Genomic DNA, 19,412 nt, shown 5'->3' on the forward strand with positions numbered 1-19,412 from the left:
AGTAGAAACGGGGTTTCACCACGTTGGCCAGGCTGGTCTCAAATTCCTGACCTCAGGTGATCCACCTGCCTCAGTCTCCCAAAGTGCTGGGATTACAGGCATGAGGCACCGCCCCAGGCCAAATTTCTTGTTTTTATAAAGACTCCAGTCATATTGATTGGATTAGGGCCCGTCCCAATGTCCTCCTTTTAACTTATAGACCTGATCTCCAAATAAGGTCATATTCTAAGGTGCTGAGGTTTAGGACTTCAACATATGAATTTGGGAGGGAACACAATTGAGTAGCAGTGTCTGAAACAGCAGTATAAAGAAGATAGAATTATATGTATCATTGCCCTCAAATTTAACAAGCACTGCTAACAATATTATTTTTTAAGTTGATTGATATAAGTGGAAGATCAATTTATGACCAATGATTTTCCCACTTCAAGAATTTAGTCTGTTTGGACAATGGTGGCTGCAAGTATTCTTAGAAGGTATTATTTTTATCCCCACTATTTTGTTGTATGTGCATACCTGTGTTCCTAGCAACTCACATTCCATCTAATTATAACATTCCTGTTACGGCTGATAACAAATGTTTCTCAGAAGACTTAAAATTGTAACAGTTTAAATTGTAAGATAACCTTAGAAAGCATCCGGTCTAAACCCTCCAGTTTTCTAAGTTTCTTGCAGAAATAGAAATGTAGATAGCTATGAGGCCAAGTACATATAACCAGTTATGTCTCATGGGAGTGGGATCCAGGTTATCTGGTTTACTGTCTAGTGATGTTTCCATTACATCATGTTACATAAACCTAACCTTTCTCCCTGGGATGTTTTTTGTGACTACTTCACCTAACAATTAACCTAGTTGTTGATAATTTTGTTTTTATGCTTTTTATACATCTAGCTCCAGGAATTGGATTTTTGGAAAAACACCTTAAGTAATGCCTTGGTTTGTTTGTTTTCTTTTAATCTATTTGCTGCTTTACATTTGGATCAAGTGTTAGTAATTGAAAAGATTGCAGGCCGGGCGTGGTGGCCCACGCCTCTAATCCCAGCACTTTGGGGGTGGCTGAGACGGGTGGATCACGAGGTCAGGAGATCCAGACCATCCTGGCTAACAGTGAAACCCCGTCTCTACTAAAAATACAAAAAAAAATTAGCTGGGCGTGGTGGTGGGCACCTGTAGTCCCAGCTACTCGGGAGGCTGAGGCAGGAGAATGGCATGAACCCGGGAGGTGGAGCTTGCAGTGAGCCGAGATCGCACCACCACATTCCAGCCTGGGTGACAGAGTGAGACTGTCTCAAAAAAAAAAAAAGAAAAGAAGAAAAGATTGCAATGCAGCTACTCAAGAGACATATATCCAAGTTTCAGAACCATATAATTTTGTACTTTTTTTTTTTTCTTTTTGTTTTTTTCAGACAGTCTTGCTCTGTTGCCCAGGCTGGAGTGTAGTGGCGTGATCTTGGCTCAAGGCAACCTCCACCTCTCAGGTGTAAGCAATTCTCCTGCCTTAGCCTCCCAAGTAGCTGGGATTATAGGCGTGTGCCACCACACCTGGCTAATTTTTGTGTTTTTAATAGAGACGGGGTTTCACCATGTTGACCAGGCTGGTCTTGAACTCCTGACCTCTTGTGATCTGCCCACCTCGACCTCCCAAAGTGCTAGGATTACAGGCGTGAGCCACTGCACCCGGCATAATTTTGGACTTTTTGATGAATCTGCAGCTTCAGGACCTATCCCAATGACAGTTTGTCCCACAAAACCTTTTTGCCTTGGCCCAGTTTTCAAATCAATGATTGACCATAAATTGCTTGAAGTAGTTGGTCTTTATTTATTTATTTTTTGAGATGGAGCCTCGCTCTGTCGCCCAGACTGGAATGCAGTGGCGTGATCTTGGCTCACTGCAACCTCTGCCTCCCGGGTTTAAGCAATTCTTCTGCCTCAGCCTCCCGAGTAGCTGGGATACAGGTGCCCACCACCACACCCAGCTAATTTTTCTATTTTTAGTAGAGATGGGGTTTCACCATCTTGGCCAGGCTGGTCTTGAACTCCTGACCTTGTGATCCACCCACTTCGGCCTCCCAAAGTGCTGGGATTACAGGCCTGAGCCACCACGCTCAGCCAGTCTTTATTTTTAACTTAAAGAACTTCAGAAAAACAAACCTACCTAAAAAAATTAACACTCCTGGTTTTGTTTTGTTTTTTGTTTTGTTTTACTTCAGAGACAGACATTTTCACTGTATACTTGTGACTTGCACCACAATTCAAGTCTGAGATGACCTAACCGATGATGTTTATTAACACTTCAGTAGAATTCTTCGCAGCAGTGAACAGTAGTGACAGGTCATTATTGTTTTTCTTGCTGTTTTAAATCTTCATCTTACAATGAGTTATTTTGAAATTCCAAAACATTTCCCTGTATTCCAGAAATTGAAAATGGTTGTTCACTAAAAAGCCTCTTCTTTTCCTGCTTATAAATTTGCCAATTTTGCCATTTTAAATCACCTTTCTTACATTTCTCTGAATTGTATATTATTTGTCAATTTCACAGTTTCTATAATCTATTGTTTGCTGAATTGTTACAGTCTTTTGTTTGTTTTTAATAGACTAGCACTATTCCTAATTATTAAATCTGATTTACAAAGCATTGAATGACTTAATCCTGGCGCCACTTTGCTTTTTTTTTTTTTTTTTTTTTGAGACGGAGTCTTGCTCTGTCGCCCAGGTTGGAGTGCAGTGGCGAGATCTCTGCTCACTGCAAGCTCTGCCTCCTGGGTTCACGCCATTCTCCTGCCTCAGCCTCCCGAGTAGCTGGGACTACAGGCGCCTGCCACCATGCCTGGCTAATTTTTTGTATTTTTAGTAGAGACGGGGTTTCAGCATGTTAGCCAGGATGGTCTCGATCTCCTGACCTCGTGATCCGCCCACCTCGGCCTCCCAAAGTGCTGGGATTACAGGCGTGAGCCACCATGCCTGGCCCACTTGTATGTCTTACTACCTTTTACAAGAGACTTAGTATATTTTCCAAGCTGCTGTGTTAATTTTTTAATGGAATTTTAATGCCTAAAAAGGCCGTATGTTGGCCAGGTGCGATGGCTCACACCTGTAATCCCAGCACTTTGGGAAGTTGAGGCGGACGGATCATCTGAGGTCAGGAGTTTGAGACCAGCCTGGCCAACATGGCAAAACCCCTTCTGTACTAAAAATAAAAAACAACAACAAAATTTCCATTGGTTTCCAGATGAGGAAACAGATTCTTAAAAAGACAAACATCTCTCCAAGGTCACGGTCAGTGAGCAAGAACTTGGAGACTCTGATTCCCAGTTTCTGACCCCCTGGTCAATTTCTATCAAATGGCCGAAAGGACTACAAGATAGACTTATACAGATCTAGAGGGTTGTTAGCCAGGTGTGGTGGTTGGCACCTGTAATCCCAGCTACTTGGGGGGCAGAGACAGGAGAATTGCTTGAACCCGGGAGGCAGAGGTTGCAGTGAGCCAAGATTGCACCATTTCCTGGGCAACGAGTGAAACTCTGTCTCAAAAGAAAAAAACAAAAACATATGTTATATAAATTTGAAAGAGCTAATAAAAATCAAATGGCCACAATCTTCTTGGGAAGTAGATTGGCTTACCAAAACATCAATATTCGTTAAGAATTTAAGTGAGGCTGGACGCACGTGGTGGCTCACACCTGTAATCTCAGCACTTGGGGAGTCCAAGGTGGGTGGATCACGAGGTCAGAAGTTCAAGACCAGCCTGGCCAAGATGGTGAAACCCTGTCTCTACTAAAAATACAAAAATTAGCTGGGCATGGTGGCGGGCGCCTGTAATCCCAGCTACTCGGGAGGCTGAGGCAGAGAGTTGCTTGAACCCAGGAGGCAGAGGTTGCAGTGAGCCGAGATTGCACCACTGCACTCCAGCCTGGGTGACAGAGTGAGACTCCATCTCAAAAAAAAAAAAAAAAAAAAAAAGAATTTAAGTGAAAATAAATAGTTAAGATCAACTGGTAAACCCAGTGGAGAAACCAATCTGGTTAGTCAGGTATACTGTACAATTAACAGTTTCATCCCAATAAATAAAACAGAAATTTTGGGATATATATTTGCTTGCCTGTAACTTTTAACCTCAGTACTGATGACTAAAGATAGAGTCACAAGAGAATTTTTATTATGGCACTGAGTTTATGGGATTATATATACTCCTTATGTTAATTTGGCTTTCCATAAATTAATCTTTTAAGACAACATTCACATCTAAGAAATGTGTACATTCATGATTTAAAACAAATTTGCAAAGCTAAAAGTTTTCACATATGGTTTACCTGTTTATATAAAGTTATATGTCCAATTTGTAAGTTTAAAAACTAAGATTTTAAGACTATTAGAGTTGCTGGAATTTGCTTTGTACTAGTGATTTGAAAAATAATTTTCTGGATAACGAATTTCCATACTAAAGCATCAGTCACCACCAATTCCTTATTAAGTTAATTCTCCTTAGTAACTTTGGTGTTAAAGTGGTAACTATCTGAACCCAAAATAGATTTGTGAAGAGTAATTTATTCATTCTAAAAAGAAATTTTCTTACATTGCTAGAAAAGAATAGTATCTACTAATCTTATTCCCATACTTTATGAAGGGTGATTATTTAGAGAGTTTTAAAAGAAATTAACAGAACATTTAAAAGTGTGTTCTTTGTTGTTTGTTTTTAAATAGGCAAATGAATCTAACCTGACATCTTTTTTCCCCTTGCTAGAAATATTGAGCTGAATGAATTACATTCCAAAAATGTAATGAATAGTACACATTTTGAATGAAAACTCAAAGTTTTCTAGTTTTTAATATCTTGTCTGGAGAGTGTATCCACTACTGAAAAATACTGCAGTTGAATTATTGATATTTTCACCTTTACTCTTCAAAGTAAAGCTGAAATCAGAAATTGGAATCATATTCAGCAAATGTAATTTCTGGTGGGTAATTTTCTTTTTTCTTTTTAAGGCTATTCACCATGCTGTTCTGAATTTTGGTTGGCTAAAATTTGAGAATACAGAATTCCCACGTTTCCTGCCTACCCTGTTCATTCGTGGTTATGTCCAGAGTGGCATTATTTGTCTTTTTCTGTTTTTTATTTTCTTTTATAAGAGAGGCCCAGGCAGATCTCAAACTCCTGGGCTCAAGTAATCCACCTGCCTCAGCCTCCCAAAGTGCTGGGATTACAGTCATGAGCCACCACTCCCGGCCTTATTCATCTTTTTTAAAATACATTATTTCTGAAATTATATTCTATGGCTGATTACTGTTATCTTTACAACTCATCTTATTTGGGTTTTCAGAAAGTTTCAAAAGATTAAAGTTTTCCCAACTAACAAGGTAAGTTGCCATGAACTAAACATGTCCCCCTCAAAATTCATATGTTCAAATCCTAATCCCCAGTATGATGGTATCAGAAGATGGGGCCTTTGGTATATGATTAGGTCATGAAAGTGGAGCCCTCATGAATGGGATTAGTGTCGTTATAAAAGGGATCCCAGAGAGCGCTCACCTGTTTTCCATGTGAGGATACAATGAGAAGTCAGCAGTCTGCAACCTGGAAGAGAGCCTCACCAGAACCTAACCATACTGGCACCTTGATCTCAGACTTCCAGCCTCCAGAACTGTGAGAAATTTCTGTTGTTTATAAGCCACTCAGTCTATGGTACATTGTTATAGTAGCCTATATTGACTAAGATAGAGTAGATTTGTTTTGATTCTTCCTTCCGTCTGTTCTCCAAACTCTTAAAATAAGTTACTCCCTTCATGCCATATCCCACATCACTTGCTTGTATACTGTGTAAATATTTTATATATACCTGCCTGGCATCAGTTTGTGCTGATTTTGTAAATTTTGAATGTGTCTCTTTTAGATTTTAAGCATAACATTATGGCACAGATCTTAATAACTTCTTTATGGTTACAATATTCTGGTTAAATTCCTTATGGCATTCATCCATTGTTAGTGAGCAACTAAGATGCCGAAGAAGAAGGACCTAACCTAGAATGACACAATATTAGATCTGGGATGAACCTTAGAGATATAGTCTAGACTCAAAAGTGAAAAACATGTAAAAATAATTGTGTCCTGGGTGTCACCACAGGCTCACTCCTGTAATCCCAGCTCTTTGGGAGGCCAAGGCAGGAGGATCACCTGAGGCCAGCCTGGGCGACATAGTGAGATCCCACCTATACAAAAATTTAAAATAGCCCTGGGCGCGGTGGCTCACGCCTGTAATCCCAGCACTTTGGGAGGCCGAGGTGGGCGGATCACGAGGTCAGGAGATTGAGACCATCCTGGCTAACATGGTGAAACCCCGTCTCTACTAAAAATACAAAAAAAAAAAAATAGCCGGGCATGGTGGCGGGTGCCTGTAGTCCCAGCTACTCGGGAGGCTGAGGCAGGAGAATGGTGCGAACCCGAACCCAGGAGGCAGAGCTTGCAGTGAGCCGAGATAGCGCCACTGCAGTCCAGCCTGGGTGAAAGAACAAGACTCTGTCTCAAAAAAAAAAAAAAAAAAAAAAATTAAAATTAAATTAGCCAGGTATGGTGGTGTGTGCCTGTAGTCCCAGCTACTTGGGAGGCTGAGGTGAAAGGATTGCTTGAGCTCAGGAGTTCAAGGCTGCAGTGAGCTATTATTGATCGTGCCACTGCACTTCAGCCTGGGCAGACAGAGTGAGACCCTGTCTCTAATAATAATAATAACAATAATTGTATATGGTATGTAGTTTTTACTTTCATCATTGTAAATTATGTGGTATAAAATTTAATTGGCATAACACTTGGATTCATGAATATTTTTACTTAGGAAAAAATTAACTTTTTAAGAAAAGCAAATTGGTGAAAAATATGAAGTAAATAATAATAGTCATACATGGATATGGAAAAAATTGGGTAGGTGATACATGAATGACTGAAATTGGAGAATACAGAATTCTAGACAAAACTTCTTGTTTATACTTCAGAAAAATGATCTTCTAACATCATTAGTCAAATGCTTTTTAAGGTAGAATAAACATGACAAACTCCCAACCACTCTTCAAATAATTTTCTTTAAAGTTAAAATGTGCTCTGTGTTTTTTATGGAATGTCATACCAAACACTTAGAGAAAATAACATATTAAAAAATAAAGGACAAAAGCATACGACTCTGATTTGTAATCCCTGTTCAGTAGTAATAAATTGTGTGACTATGACCATGAACAGTAGATGTAATGTTACTAAGTTTTTCTTAAATAGTCCATGGGTTCTGCAACTCCTTAAAACAAGCTTGTCCAACCCACAGCCCAACACAAATTTGTAAACTTTCTTAAGATGTTATGAGATTTATTTGCAATTTTTTGTTTTGTTTTGTTTTCAAGCTCATCAGCTATTGTTAGTGTATTTTATGTGTGACCAAAGACAATACTTCGTCCAGTGTGGCCCAGGGAAGCCAAAAGATTGGACACCCCCTTCCTTAAAAACTTTTTTTTTTTTTTTAACCTTAAAAACTTCCATTTTTACAGGCTGGGCGCGGTGGCTCACGCCTGTAATTCCAACACTTTGGGAGGCTGAGGCAGGTGGATCACCTGAGGTCAGGAGTTCGAGACCAGCCTGGCCAGCATGGTGAAACCCTGTCTCTACACAAATAGAAAAATTAGTCAAGCATGGTGGCGGATGCCTGTAATCCCAGCTACTTGGGAGGCTGAGGCAGGAGAATCACTTGAATCCGGGAGGTGGAGGTTGCAGTGAGCCTAGATCGTGCCATTGCACTCCAGCCTGGGCAACTGAGCGGGACTCCTCAAAAAAACAAAACAAAACAAAAAGACTATTTTACTATGCTTCTATTTAACTAACAGCTATGGAATATCTACTATCAAGCCAAGTGCTCAGGAATACAAAGATAAACTATGGTTCTTGACCTCAAAGAGATTTACCATATAATGCAGGAAACTGTCACCTTTCTGAACTATAATTCAATTAAATATCAAATTGACTTTCATGTATCTAAGTATTTGCCTTTTGTATAATGCTACCTACCATACACGTTCTTGTCAGTTTTTTATATACTTGTGATTCAGTACTTCCAAAATATATGCAGAATGACTAAAGTTTATACTCCCATCAGCAAGATCATGTTTCCTCACAGGCTTATCAACAATATCATACAACTTTTAAATTTCCTGTAAATCTTAAGGTCATAAAGTAGTACATTATTATTGTTTAAATTTGCATAATCTGATTACTAACAAGGTTGAGACTATCTAATATGCTTATTAGTCATTTTAACTTTCATTTTGTGAACTGCTTCTCCCTATCCTTTGTCTGCTTTTCTGTTGGGTTTTCTGCTCTATTTTCCAAAGTTCTTTATTTTTAACTATTGATTTTTGTTGGCAATATATACTGCAAAAAATAGATTTCCTATGTGTCTGTTACGGATGTCTTTTTTGAACAGAAATCCTTAAATTTAATGTAATAGATTCATCACATTTTCCCTTTACATTGTACCTCCTGCCTGTTAATTTTACAAAATTCTCTCCAACTAAAATGTCCCCAAATTATTTTCCTACGTTTTTTCCTAATTTTCTGGTTTTACTTTTCTTTTTTCTTTTTTTTTTTTTTTTTGAGACGGAGTCTTGCTCTGTCGCCCCGGTTGGAGTGCAGTGGTGAGATCTCGACTCACTGCAAGCTCCGCCTCTGGCGTTCACGCCATTCTCCTGCCTCAGCCTCCCGAGTAGCTGGGACTACAGGCGCCCGCCACCACGCCCGACTAATTTTTTTGTATTTTTAGTAGAGACGAGGTTTCACTGGATTAGCCAGGATGGTCTCGATCTCCTCACCTCGGGATCTGCCCGCCTCGGCCTCCCAAAGTGCTGGGATTACAGGCTTGAGCCACCGCGCCCGGCCTGGTTTTACTTTCCATGTTTAGGTCTTATACCCATCTGAATTTGTATATAGATATGATTCAAACTTTATTTTTGTTAATTAAACTGAACCAATTTCTCCAATGTGATAAAATAATTTATCTTACCCAGTGATTCATAATACCAATTTTATCATATACCAACTCCCCATGGACATAATTAGCATGTAAATCTGTGTCTTACACAATTACATTCCATCGTTTGTTCCTCCAAGAGTATCACATACTTTAATAGTAACAACATGCTTTGAATATTAAGAGTTGGGTAAATATAGGCAGAGAACAAGGGAAATAAAGAGAAATGGTTGATAATTTAAAAAATAAATATTAGAGCTTTGCTTATAGCAAATAAAAAATAAATGTTAGGACTTATTATAAATATTAAACTTTAGCAAGTACTTCTTCTGCATGTATTGAGATAAATGTGGGTTTCCTCCTTTGGTCTGTCAGTATTATGGATTATATTGATTTCTGTTTGATGATTTCTGTATTCCTAGGAAAACCCTACTTGGATAAAAAAATAATTCTAATACAACGTTGGCCTCAGGTAGCTAATATTTCCTATGTTTGCCTCTGTAGTCCATAAGTGTGAATTTTTTTTTTTTTTTTTTTTTTTTTTTTTTTTTTCTGGAGACTGAGTCTTGCTCTTTCGCCCAGGCTGGAGTGCAGTAGCGTGATGTTGGCTCACTGAAACCTCCGCCTCCCGGATTCAAGTGATTCTCCTGCCTCAGCCTCTGGAGTAGCTGAGACTACAGGCACCTGCCACCACGCCTGGCTAATTTTTGTGTTTTTTATTAGAGACAAGGTTTCACCATATTGGACAGGCTGGTCTCGAATTCCTGACCTCATGATCCACACGCCTCATGATCCAAACTGCTGGGATTACAGGTGTGAGCCACCGCGCCCGGCAAGATTAATCTTTTCGTTAAACATGTAATAGAAAGTTACCCCGAAAATCATCTAGACCTGGCTATTTTTGAATATGTGGGAAACTTAGCCTATTCGAGTTTTCTATTTTTTCTCGGTCTAATTTTGGTATTTGATGTTTTCCCAGATTTTATACTTCATCTAAGCTTTTCAATTTGTTGGCATTTATAGTATATATCTATAGTTATTCTCCCCTTAATTTGTGTCTTCTTTCATTTTTTATGTTCTTGAACAGATTTGGCAGTGATACATCAAATTGATAATTTCTTTCAAATAACTCTAGTTTTTGTTAATATCTATGTTGGTTTTAGCGTTTATATTTTAATTCTTTTCCTTCTTTGTGTTTACTCTCCTGGCTTTTTGGTAATATGTGTGTTCCACACACACACAAAAGCAATGGATTAAATTTCTTATTACTTACTATATTAAACATTTAATTACCGTGCTATAATTTATAGCCTGTAATATGTCACTCTTGCTTTAAAATGCAGTAATTATATTAAATATAATTATTAAGTACAGAACTAATAAAAGGATACCATCATGATTTTTAAAATTCAAACAGAGTAAAAGTTCCCTTTGAGACTACCTATGCTCAGAACTGATGGATTAGCTGGCACGACCCAGACCGATAAACTGGCTCATCTGACCTAGTGTCCCCCAACCCAGGAACTGACTCGTGCAGAAAGACAGCTTCCACTCCCTGTGATTTCATCCCTGGCCAATCAGCACTCCTGGCTCAGTGGCCTCCCCCAACCCACCAAATTGTCCTTAAAAATTCTGCTCCCCAGTGCTGCTCGGGGAGACTGATTTCAGTAATAATAAAACTCCAGTCTCCCATACAGCCGGCTTTGCGTGACTAAGTCTTTATTTGCAATTCCCCTGTCTTGTATCAGTTCTGGCTAGTCAGCGGGCAAGGTGAAGGCTTTCCTTGGGCGGTTACCATCCGAAGCTTTAATTTTAAGTATAATGGCAAGCTGTTGGAAAGCTTTTTGTTTGTTTGTTTGTTTGTTTGTTTGTTTTTTGTTTTTGAGATGGAGTCTGGCTCTGTCGCCCAGGCTGGAGTGCAGTGGCGCGATCTCGGCTCACTGTAACCTCCGCCTCCCGGGTTCAAGCAATTCTCTGCCTCAGGCTCCTGAGTAGCTGGAACTACAGGCGCCCGCCACCACCACGCCCGGCTACTTCTTGTATTTTTAGTAGAGACGGGCGTTCGCCGTGTTAGCCAGGATGCTCCCGATCTCCTGACCTTGTGATCCGCCCGCCTCGGCCTCCCAAAGTGCTGGGATTACAGGCGTGAGCCACCCCGCCCGGCCTGGAAAGCTTATTAAGTTCGGAAAGTAATACGATCTGGATTTCTTTTCTTTTGTCATTTATTTATTTATTTATTTGAAAAAATGTCTCGCTCTCTTGCCCAGGCTGGAGTGCAGTGGCACGATAAATCACAGTTCGCTGCAGCCCCGGGCCCAAACAATCCCCCCGCCTCAGTCTCCGAAGTAGCTGGGACCACAGGTGTGTGCCACCACGCCTCGCTAAGTTTTTAAATTTTTTTTAATTTTTCATTTTTTAATTTTGTAGAGACGGGGAGGAGGAAGCGGGTCGGGGGCCGAGGAGGGCGCCTCCCTATGTTGCCCAGCCTAGTCTCGAACTCCTGAGCTTAAGAGATATCCCGCCCCTTCGGTCTCCCAAAGTGCTGGGATTATAGGCGTCAGCCACCACCATCATTGGAAGCTAGCTAAGCCTAGGCTGGGCAGAGACTTGGACACTTTGAGGGGAGAAGGGAGGGGAAGAAGTTGGAAGGGGGAACGGAAAACCACTCTCCTGGTAGCAGTCTCTGCCCACAACAAACCTTGCCTTCTGCCCTTAAGGAAAATGGCGCCTGGCATAGATGCGCTTCCGGCCACGGAGCCAAACAGAACAGAGGAGGCAAGAGGCCGGAAGTGACCGCCCTTTGCCACTCCCCCTGCCTCCTCTCCGCCTTTAACTTCTCGGGAAGATGAGGCACTTTGGCATCTGTGGCCGAGTTGCTGTTGCCGGGTGATAGTTGGAGCGGAGACTGTGAGTGCCGGCTGCCTCGACAGCACGTTAACGACGCTCGGAGTGACCTTCGAGCGACTGGGGACTGGGGGCGGGAGTCGTGCATGCAGCGTTGTGTGACGAGGCGCCGCCCGCCGCGGTCCTGTGGGAAAGGAGAGAGCCAACTGTCGGGCGAACGGGGCTGGCGGCCGAGTCGAGCCCACGGAGCCCACGAGGCCGTGCTCGGGGGTGGGATTGGGGGATCCGGACCTGGACGGTCGTGCGCGGCGCGGGGGTGGGCTCTGGCCCTGACTCCTGCGCCCGGTGTGGGAAGGTGGGAGGCCTTTTCTAAGGCAGGTGTTCACACCGGCCGGACCGGGGCGTTACCCCCACCCGGCTTTTCCCACGCAGCTCCTTCGCGCGGTCATTTCTTGACTCTCTGGAAGAATCCGCCTTCTTTATGGCCACTGTTCCTTTCCATGTACACACCAGGATTAGACCGTGATTGTTTGTCTTTGGTGTCTTTTTCTTGAGAAACCACCTATGCTTTCTTAAACTTATAGTCCTTGGAGTTTCTGGTACTTTGGCTGGAAGCGTTAATGCCCTCTTGAAGCCTTACCTTTCTAAATGTCAGCCACACATTGTGATCTTAGAATTTTATTTCCTCACTCTGCATATCCACTCCTACTCACCTAGAGCTTCAGGTTGAGAAACTTAGTAACTTCGTTATTGTTTGTGAATTTGGCTTCGTCTCACTAACCCTGTTCCCTGATGTACTTTAGAGTCACATGCAGTGACAAACTTAGTCACAATTAGTTTCGTCTTCACCGAAGGGAAATTGAGTAGAAATTGCAACCAAGATTTTGGCTAATAGATTTCACTTATTTTAGTGAAATATCATTCAAAAGTCGTCTCTAATTGTCTGACTAGAACACTCCCAAAAAAGAATTACCTAAAAACATTTTGCCAGCATAATTTATTTCATTGGGGAGTTGATGAATGTCACTGGTGTGTCATCAGTTTGCATGTCTATCATCCACTTTAGTTGGTGCTTTTCTAACTTTATCTCCCTCTAGTAGCATAATGGCAGAACCTGTTTCTCCACTGAAGCACTTTGTGCTGGCTAAGAAGGCGATTACTGCAATCTTTGACCAGTTACTGGAGTTTGTTACTGAAGGATCACATTTTGTTGAAGGTTAGTTCTTCTTAAGTTTTTAAAGTAATTACTGTTGAAAATATATAAAAGTGCTTATTCTTTCAACGTGTTATTGAACACATGTATAGGGCATTATACTGTATACTATGAGAAGTACTATAATGAATAAAACCCCTTTCTAACCTCCAGAAGGGGAAAATTAAATGGTATTAATAACAACTAAGAACTTTAGTATATTAATAGCTCATTTAATTTTCATCACCACTAGGTGATGAGAAATAGCTATGTTAATAGTTCATTTAATTTTCATCACCACCATCTGTCATTTTAAAGATGAAGAGACCAAGTCAAAGAAAAGTTAAACAGTTTGCCCAAGATCACACAGCTAATAAGTGCCCAGACAAAAAATCAGGCAGTCCACATTTAACCATTATACTTGTCTCCTCCCCAATTTAGCAGTTAAGCCAAGACCTCAGACATATCTAATTCTCTCAAATGAGGCTGAATTGCAGTGGAAAGGGGGAAAAAGGAGTTTCATAACTGTTAAAGGTGATGAGGAATGTCATGTCTTACTAGGGAATACTTCTTTTTTTTTTTTTTTTTGAGACAGAGTCTTGTCTTGTTGCCCAGGCTGGAGTGCAGTGGCATGTTCTCGGCTCACTGCAGCCTCCACTTCCTGGGTTCAAGCGATTCTTCTGCCTCAGCCTCCCAAGTAAATGGGACTACAGTGCACGTGCCACCATGCCTGACTAATTTTTGTATTTTTAGTAGAGACAGGGTTTCACCATATTGGCCAGGCTGGTCTCGAACTCCTGACCCCATGATCACCTCTCTTGGCCTCCCAAAGTGCTGGGATTACAGGTGTGAGCCACCACACCCGGCCGGGAATCCTTCTTTGGAGATAACTGTTGAAATTTTTTTCTGGTTCTTAAGATTATGTACCTCTCGGCCAGGCGCCCTGACTCACACCTGTAATTCCAGCACTTTGGGAGTCCAAGATCGGCAGATTACCTGAGGTTAGGAGTTCAAGACCAGCCTGATCAACATGGTGAAACCCTGTCTGTACTAAAAATACAAAAATTAGCTGGGCCTGGTGGCGGACGCCTGTAATCCTAGCTACTCAGGAGGCTCGGGGAGGGAGAATCGCTTGAACCCGGGAGGCAGAGGTTGCAGTGAACCGAAGTCGCCCACTGCACTCCAGCCTGGGTGACAGAGTGAGACTCCATCTCAAAAAAAGAAAAGATTATGCACCTCTCAACTATACAATGGAAAGGGAGGGATTCTGTAAATTTTTCCAGCGACAGTGGGGAAACCTTTGGTAGATTGGAAATCAAACTTTTTTTTTCATGTCTCTCCCAACCCTCTCTTACCATATTTTGAGCTCCTTTAGGGCAGGAGCCTGGGATTCATTGTATTCCTAGCACCAGACTTGACACAATTCAATGCTGAATGAGAAAAAAAAATAGTAGTATAGAATCTTTGTTTCCAATGAGGAAATAATTTGAGCTGGCACAGTTGACTTTAAAAAAATTTTTTTTTCTAAAAATAATAGGAAGTGAAAATGAAGTTAAATGTGTATTGTGCGTGTTATAGATCATGCATCATGCTAGGCACTAGTGAAATGGCAGCTTTAGAATCTGAATTCAGTTGTACAGGTTTTAGAACCTCAGTAAAAATGTTGCAAAAAGGAGACAAAGCAAATAAATCAAGAGAAACATACAAGAGCAAAAATAAAATGAAAAGCAAAAATAAATGTAATGATACTTAAACCAGTCTGTCCATTATTCACCAAATTGCACATATTTTATTAATACATTAGAAAAGTATGGTGAGATATGAGAAGCTTAATTGGATGTGCACTGGAGAAGTTTTAAGTGGCAGTGTTTGTCTCTAATTAGGGTCATTCAGATAGCCAGATGAATCTTTGTTTTTGTTTTTGTTTTTTTGAGACGATGTCTCACTCTGTGGCCCAGGTTGGAGTGCAGTGGCACCATCTCGGCTCACTGCAAACTCTGCCTCCGGATTCAAGTGATTTCCAGCTAATTTTTGTATTTTTAGTAGAGATGGTGTTTTACCATATTGTTCAGGCTGGTCATGAACTCCTGACCTCAAGGGATCTGCCCACTTTGGCCTCCCAAAGTGCTAGGATTATAGGCGTGAGCCCCCATGCCCACATGAATCTTCATGTCTTTACCTTCAAAAAGAGGTGATAAGAATGTAAACATCAGGTTATCTCCTATTCCTGAGTTATAAACAAAACTGAAAGATTTTTCTATTTTTCAAACCCAGGCTTTTTCAACTACCTCCAGCCATGGAGGAGAGGTGAGGGCTGGGATGTGTGGTTAAACCCTAAACCTAATGAGAGTGAGAGTGGGATACAATCTGATGAGATCAAGTGCATTCAGGGTGGTATGGCTGTAGACGGGATACAACCTGTAATTCTCTTTCTTCTCTGTCTTTGTGTTAAGTGAGCTGTTTCACCTCATCCCTGGGGGAAGCAGATAGAACATGGTAAAGTAGCAAGGTCTTTCCTAGCTTAGAGACCTTGCACCGTATCTTAATTTCTGAGGGGCTCCTATTCAAACCTCACTTTTTTCTCTCAGTATGTGGCTCCCCCTTCTGAGCTCAAGATCTGAAGATCCATTCAGTCAGGTTGGAACAATAATAGGTCAGTGTTAGGTTCTAGTTTCTCTCTTTAGAAACGTATTCTTGTCTCAAGGGTAGCTTGTATGTTTGAGACCTAGAAGTCCACTTTTGACTGTGCCCTTGCAACTTTTAATATTCTTGAAATTCTTTTGGGCGGGATTCTTGTGACCCATTGCCACGGAGTATGCACCTTTTACCAAACATTGAGATGCTGTGGGTGGCATGTTAACATAAAGCAAAAATACATACAATCTTAGGTATTCCATCATATAACTAACTTAATATTCATTTATATCACTTTTCTAATGCCATTTCAATTTTGCAGCAACATATAAGAATCCGGAACTTGATCGAATAGCCACTGAGGATGATCTGGTAGAAATGCAAGGATATAAAGACAAGCTTTCCATCATTGGTGAGGTGCTATCTCGGAGACACATGAAGGTGGCATTTTTTGGCAGGTAATTATTTATTATTACTTCTAAGATTAGTTTCCAGGAATCAGCTTTGTGTCTGATGTTTCAACAAGTAATATTTCTCCCATCCTTCCCCAGCCCCGCAAGTTTCTGCCTGTGTTGAATGTTAAAGCTGTTAGTTAGCATGTGAAAGAATTTGTGCATTTTACCTCCTGGTATAAAATGAAGCTTTATGAAAGTCAATCATATTTTTACCTTTTAATGATTCTCATCTCTAAGAATTGGCTCATAGACAGTTTTAAGAATGGAAATATAGATAAATGATAAGCATACTTTGTGTTTTACTCTTTTAAGTTTACTTGATTATGTGAAAGTTTCAGAAGCTAGGATGAAATCACTTTGTCATACCTAGACAGGCCTAGAAGGAAAGAGGCTCTTGTCTGAGATAACTATTTCCAAGGACTTTCTAGAAATTCTTTCAAATCTCCTGCTTTGATAAGACTTATCAATAAACATACTTTAGGACTGCCTTAATTCAGATAAAATGTTTTCAGGAGAGTTCTTGCCCAGTAATGGCATCTCCACCAATGAACTGACAATAACTGGCGTTGAACCTCTGGAACCAAATAACTCTTGTTTCTAGGCAGCTTATGTAAATCTCTTTGCTAATAGAAACTCCTCTTACCCTCACTGAATGCACTGGTATGCCATTCCATGCATTCCAGATTATAATCTTTATTTTTGATTCCCAAGTAAACTCAGCATTTTTTTTTTTTTTCCCCCTGAGAGGGAGTCTCACTCTGTCGCCCACACTGGAGTGCAGTGGCACAATCTCAGCTCGCTGCAACCTCCACATCCCGGGTTCAAGTGATTCTCCTGCCTCAGCCTCCCTAGTAGCTGGAATTATAGGCGTGTGCCACCATACGTGGCTAATTTTTGTATTTTTAGTAGAGATGGGGTTTCACCATATTGGCCAGGCTAGTCTTGAACTCCTGACCTCAGGACTTCAGGACCTTGAACTCCTGATCCACCCGCCTTGGCCTCCCAAAGTGTTGGAATTACAGGCGTGAGCCACTGCATCCAGCCTAATTTTTTTTTTTTTTTTTTTTGAGACAGAGTCTCAGTCCGCTGCCAGGTTGGAGTGCAGTGGCACCATGTCGGCTCACTGCAACCTCCGCCTCCCGGGTTCAAGCAATTCTCCTGCCTCAGCCTCCCTAGTAGCTGGGACTACAGGCGTGTGCTGCCACACCTGGCTAATTTTTTTTTTTTTTTTTTGTATTTTAGTAGAGATGGGGTTTCACCATGTTGCCCAGGCTGGTCTCGAACTACTGAGCCCAGGCAATCTGCCCACCTCGACCTCCCAAAGTGCTGGGATTACAGGCATGAGCCACCACGCCTGGCCCCGGCCTAATTTTTATATTTTTATTAGAGATAGGGTTTCACCATGTTGGCCAGGCTGGTCTCGAACTCCTGACCTCAAGTGAACCACTCACCTCGGCCTCCCAAAGTGCTGGGATTACAGGCGTGAGCCACTGTGCCTGGCTAATTTAGAGGTGATTTTCTTTAGTGTCTTTCTTAAGGTTGACAATTATCTGGTTCACAGGTTGTAAGGATTATGGCAGGGAGAAAAGGGCAGTGATCAGGTACGTCTTCCAAAATTTTCAACTCCATCATTCCTAGAGGGAGAGTAGGAGGCGTACATTGGTGTAACAATCCAGAGTGATAGGGTGATCTCTGCCACAGCTTATATGCAAAGACAAATGACTAGTTCCATAACTGGTTATTCAGCTATCATGTGCTGTGTACCAACAGAGGCATTTATTTACTAAACTAACTTCGTAGGCCTTCTAAGCTATTTCCCATCGTAGGGCTTTTGCCCTTGCAATTCCCTTTGCCTACAACTCACCTTTCCTTGTTCTAGCTACGTCTAGTGCCTTCTCATTCTTCATATTTCATCCTAAATGTTACTACCTTGGACACCTTCTCTGACCACCCTATCTAAATTATTCCTTCTCAGTTATTTTCTGTTAAAGCATCCTGTTAATGTCTTTCAACACTTTTCACAAAGCTCTTATTTTATGTTTTTATTTTCTGCTTCTCCCATTTGACCATATTCTCAGGGCCTTACACAGAGTCTGGCATGAGACAGCTCCATTTAAAAAGATCCTACTTCAGATTAGGGTGGAGTAGGAAGGAAGAGCCTCCTGGGAAGGTGATGACTCAACTGTCCTACTGAGAATGAGAAATAGGTATAGCTTTGGATGTGAAAAAGGTCCAAAAGCTCATTTCTTGCGGAAAGCCATAAATAGAAAGAGGTAGGGAGACCACAGTGTGTTTGGAGAACTCAAGTAGTTGAATTTAAGGTGTTACGAAACAATAGCAAAAGAAGAGACTTTGTAAGCAAAAGTCAGATTGTAAAAGACCTTGTATTAATATATCATGGTAAGGCGTTCTGCATTCTTTTATTTTGGAAAATAGTCATGAGAGGATTGGATGTTACAATTATAACCTTCGATATAATGGGGAGAATGAATTGAATGAGAACAGGGGTAGGAGGCAGTTGTGATAATGTTACCGGAAAGGGGCCCCGATCCTAACCCCAAGAGAGGGTTCTTGGACCTTGCTCAAGAAGGAATTCCGGATGGATCCATAAAGTGAAAGCAAGTTTATTAAGAAAATAAAGGAATAAAGAATGGCTGCTGCATAGGCAGATCAGTCCCGAGAACTGCTGCTTTGCTATTTTTATGGTTATTTCTTGATTGTATGCCAAACAAAGGGTGGATTATTCATGAGTTTTCCACGTAAGGGGTAGGCAATTCCCAGAACTGAGGGTTGGTACCTGTCCCCAACTTTTTCTTTTTTTGGGAGACAGAATTTCACTCTTGTCACCCAGGCTGGAGCGCAGTGGCGTGATCTTGGCTCACTGCAACCTCTGCCTCCCAGCTTCAAGCAATTCTCCTGCCTCAGCCTCCCTATAGTAGCTGGGATTACAGGAGTGCACCACCACACCCAGCTAATTTTTGTATTATTTGTAGAGATGGGATTTCACCGTGTTGGCCAGCCTGGTCTCAAACTCCTGACCTCAGGCCATCCACCCATCTCGGCCTCCCAAAGTGCTGGGATTACAGGTGTGAGCCACCGTGCCCAGCTGGTACCTCCCCTTTTTAGCCCATATATCCATCCATTCTGGATGTTGCCATGGCATCTAAACTGTATATATTATATACATATAATATATATATTACAATGAGCAGTGAGGACGACCAGAGATCACTTTCATCGCCATCTTGGTTTTGGTGGGATTTGGCCACTTCTTTTATCAGCAAGGTCTTTGT

General features: G+C 41.3%; 1 protein-coding gene across 5 annotated transcripts in view; it reads left to right on the top strand.

Annotated features, from left to right (window-relative positions):
• The first annotated feature begins 10,751 nt into the window (after positions 1-10,751).
• MFN1 (mitofusin 1) overlaps positions 10,752-19,412 on the top strand; it is a 47,587-nt gene continuing 38,926 nt past the window's right edge. The window contains exons 1-3 of one of the 5 annotated variants that reach the window (XM_055110712.2): positions 10,752-11,901; positions 12,936-13,054; positions 15,987-16,122. In XM_055110712.2, coding sequence (XP_054966687.1) covers positions 12,943-13,054; positions 15,987-16,122 — 248 coding nt within the window. In that variant the 5' untranslated portion in view covers positions 10,752-11,901; positions 12,936-12,942. Of the gene's footprint in view, positions 11,902-11,988; positions 12,217-12,935; positions 13,055-15,986; positions 16,123-19,412 lie in introns of those variants that run through there. The other 4 variants (XM_008957338.6, XM_003831963.6, XM_055110713.2 and 1 more) reach the window with 4 other exon arrangements.

Source organism: Pan paniscus, chromosome 2 (assembly GCF_029289425.2).
Source record: "Pan paniscus chromosome 2, NHGRI_mPanPan1-v2.0_pri, whole genome shotgun sequence".
Taxonomy (NCBI): Eukaryota; Metazoa; Chordata; class Mammalia; order Primates; family Hominidae; genus Pan; species Pan paniscus.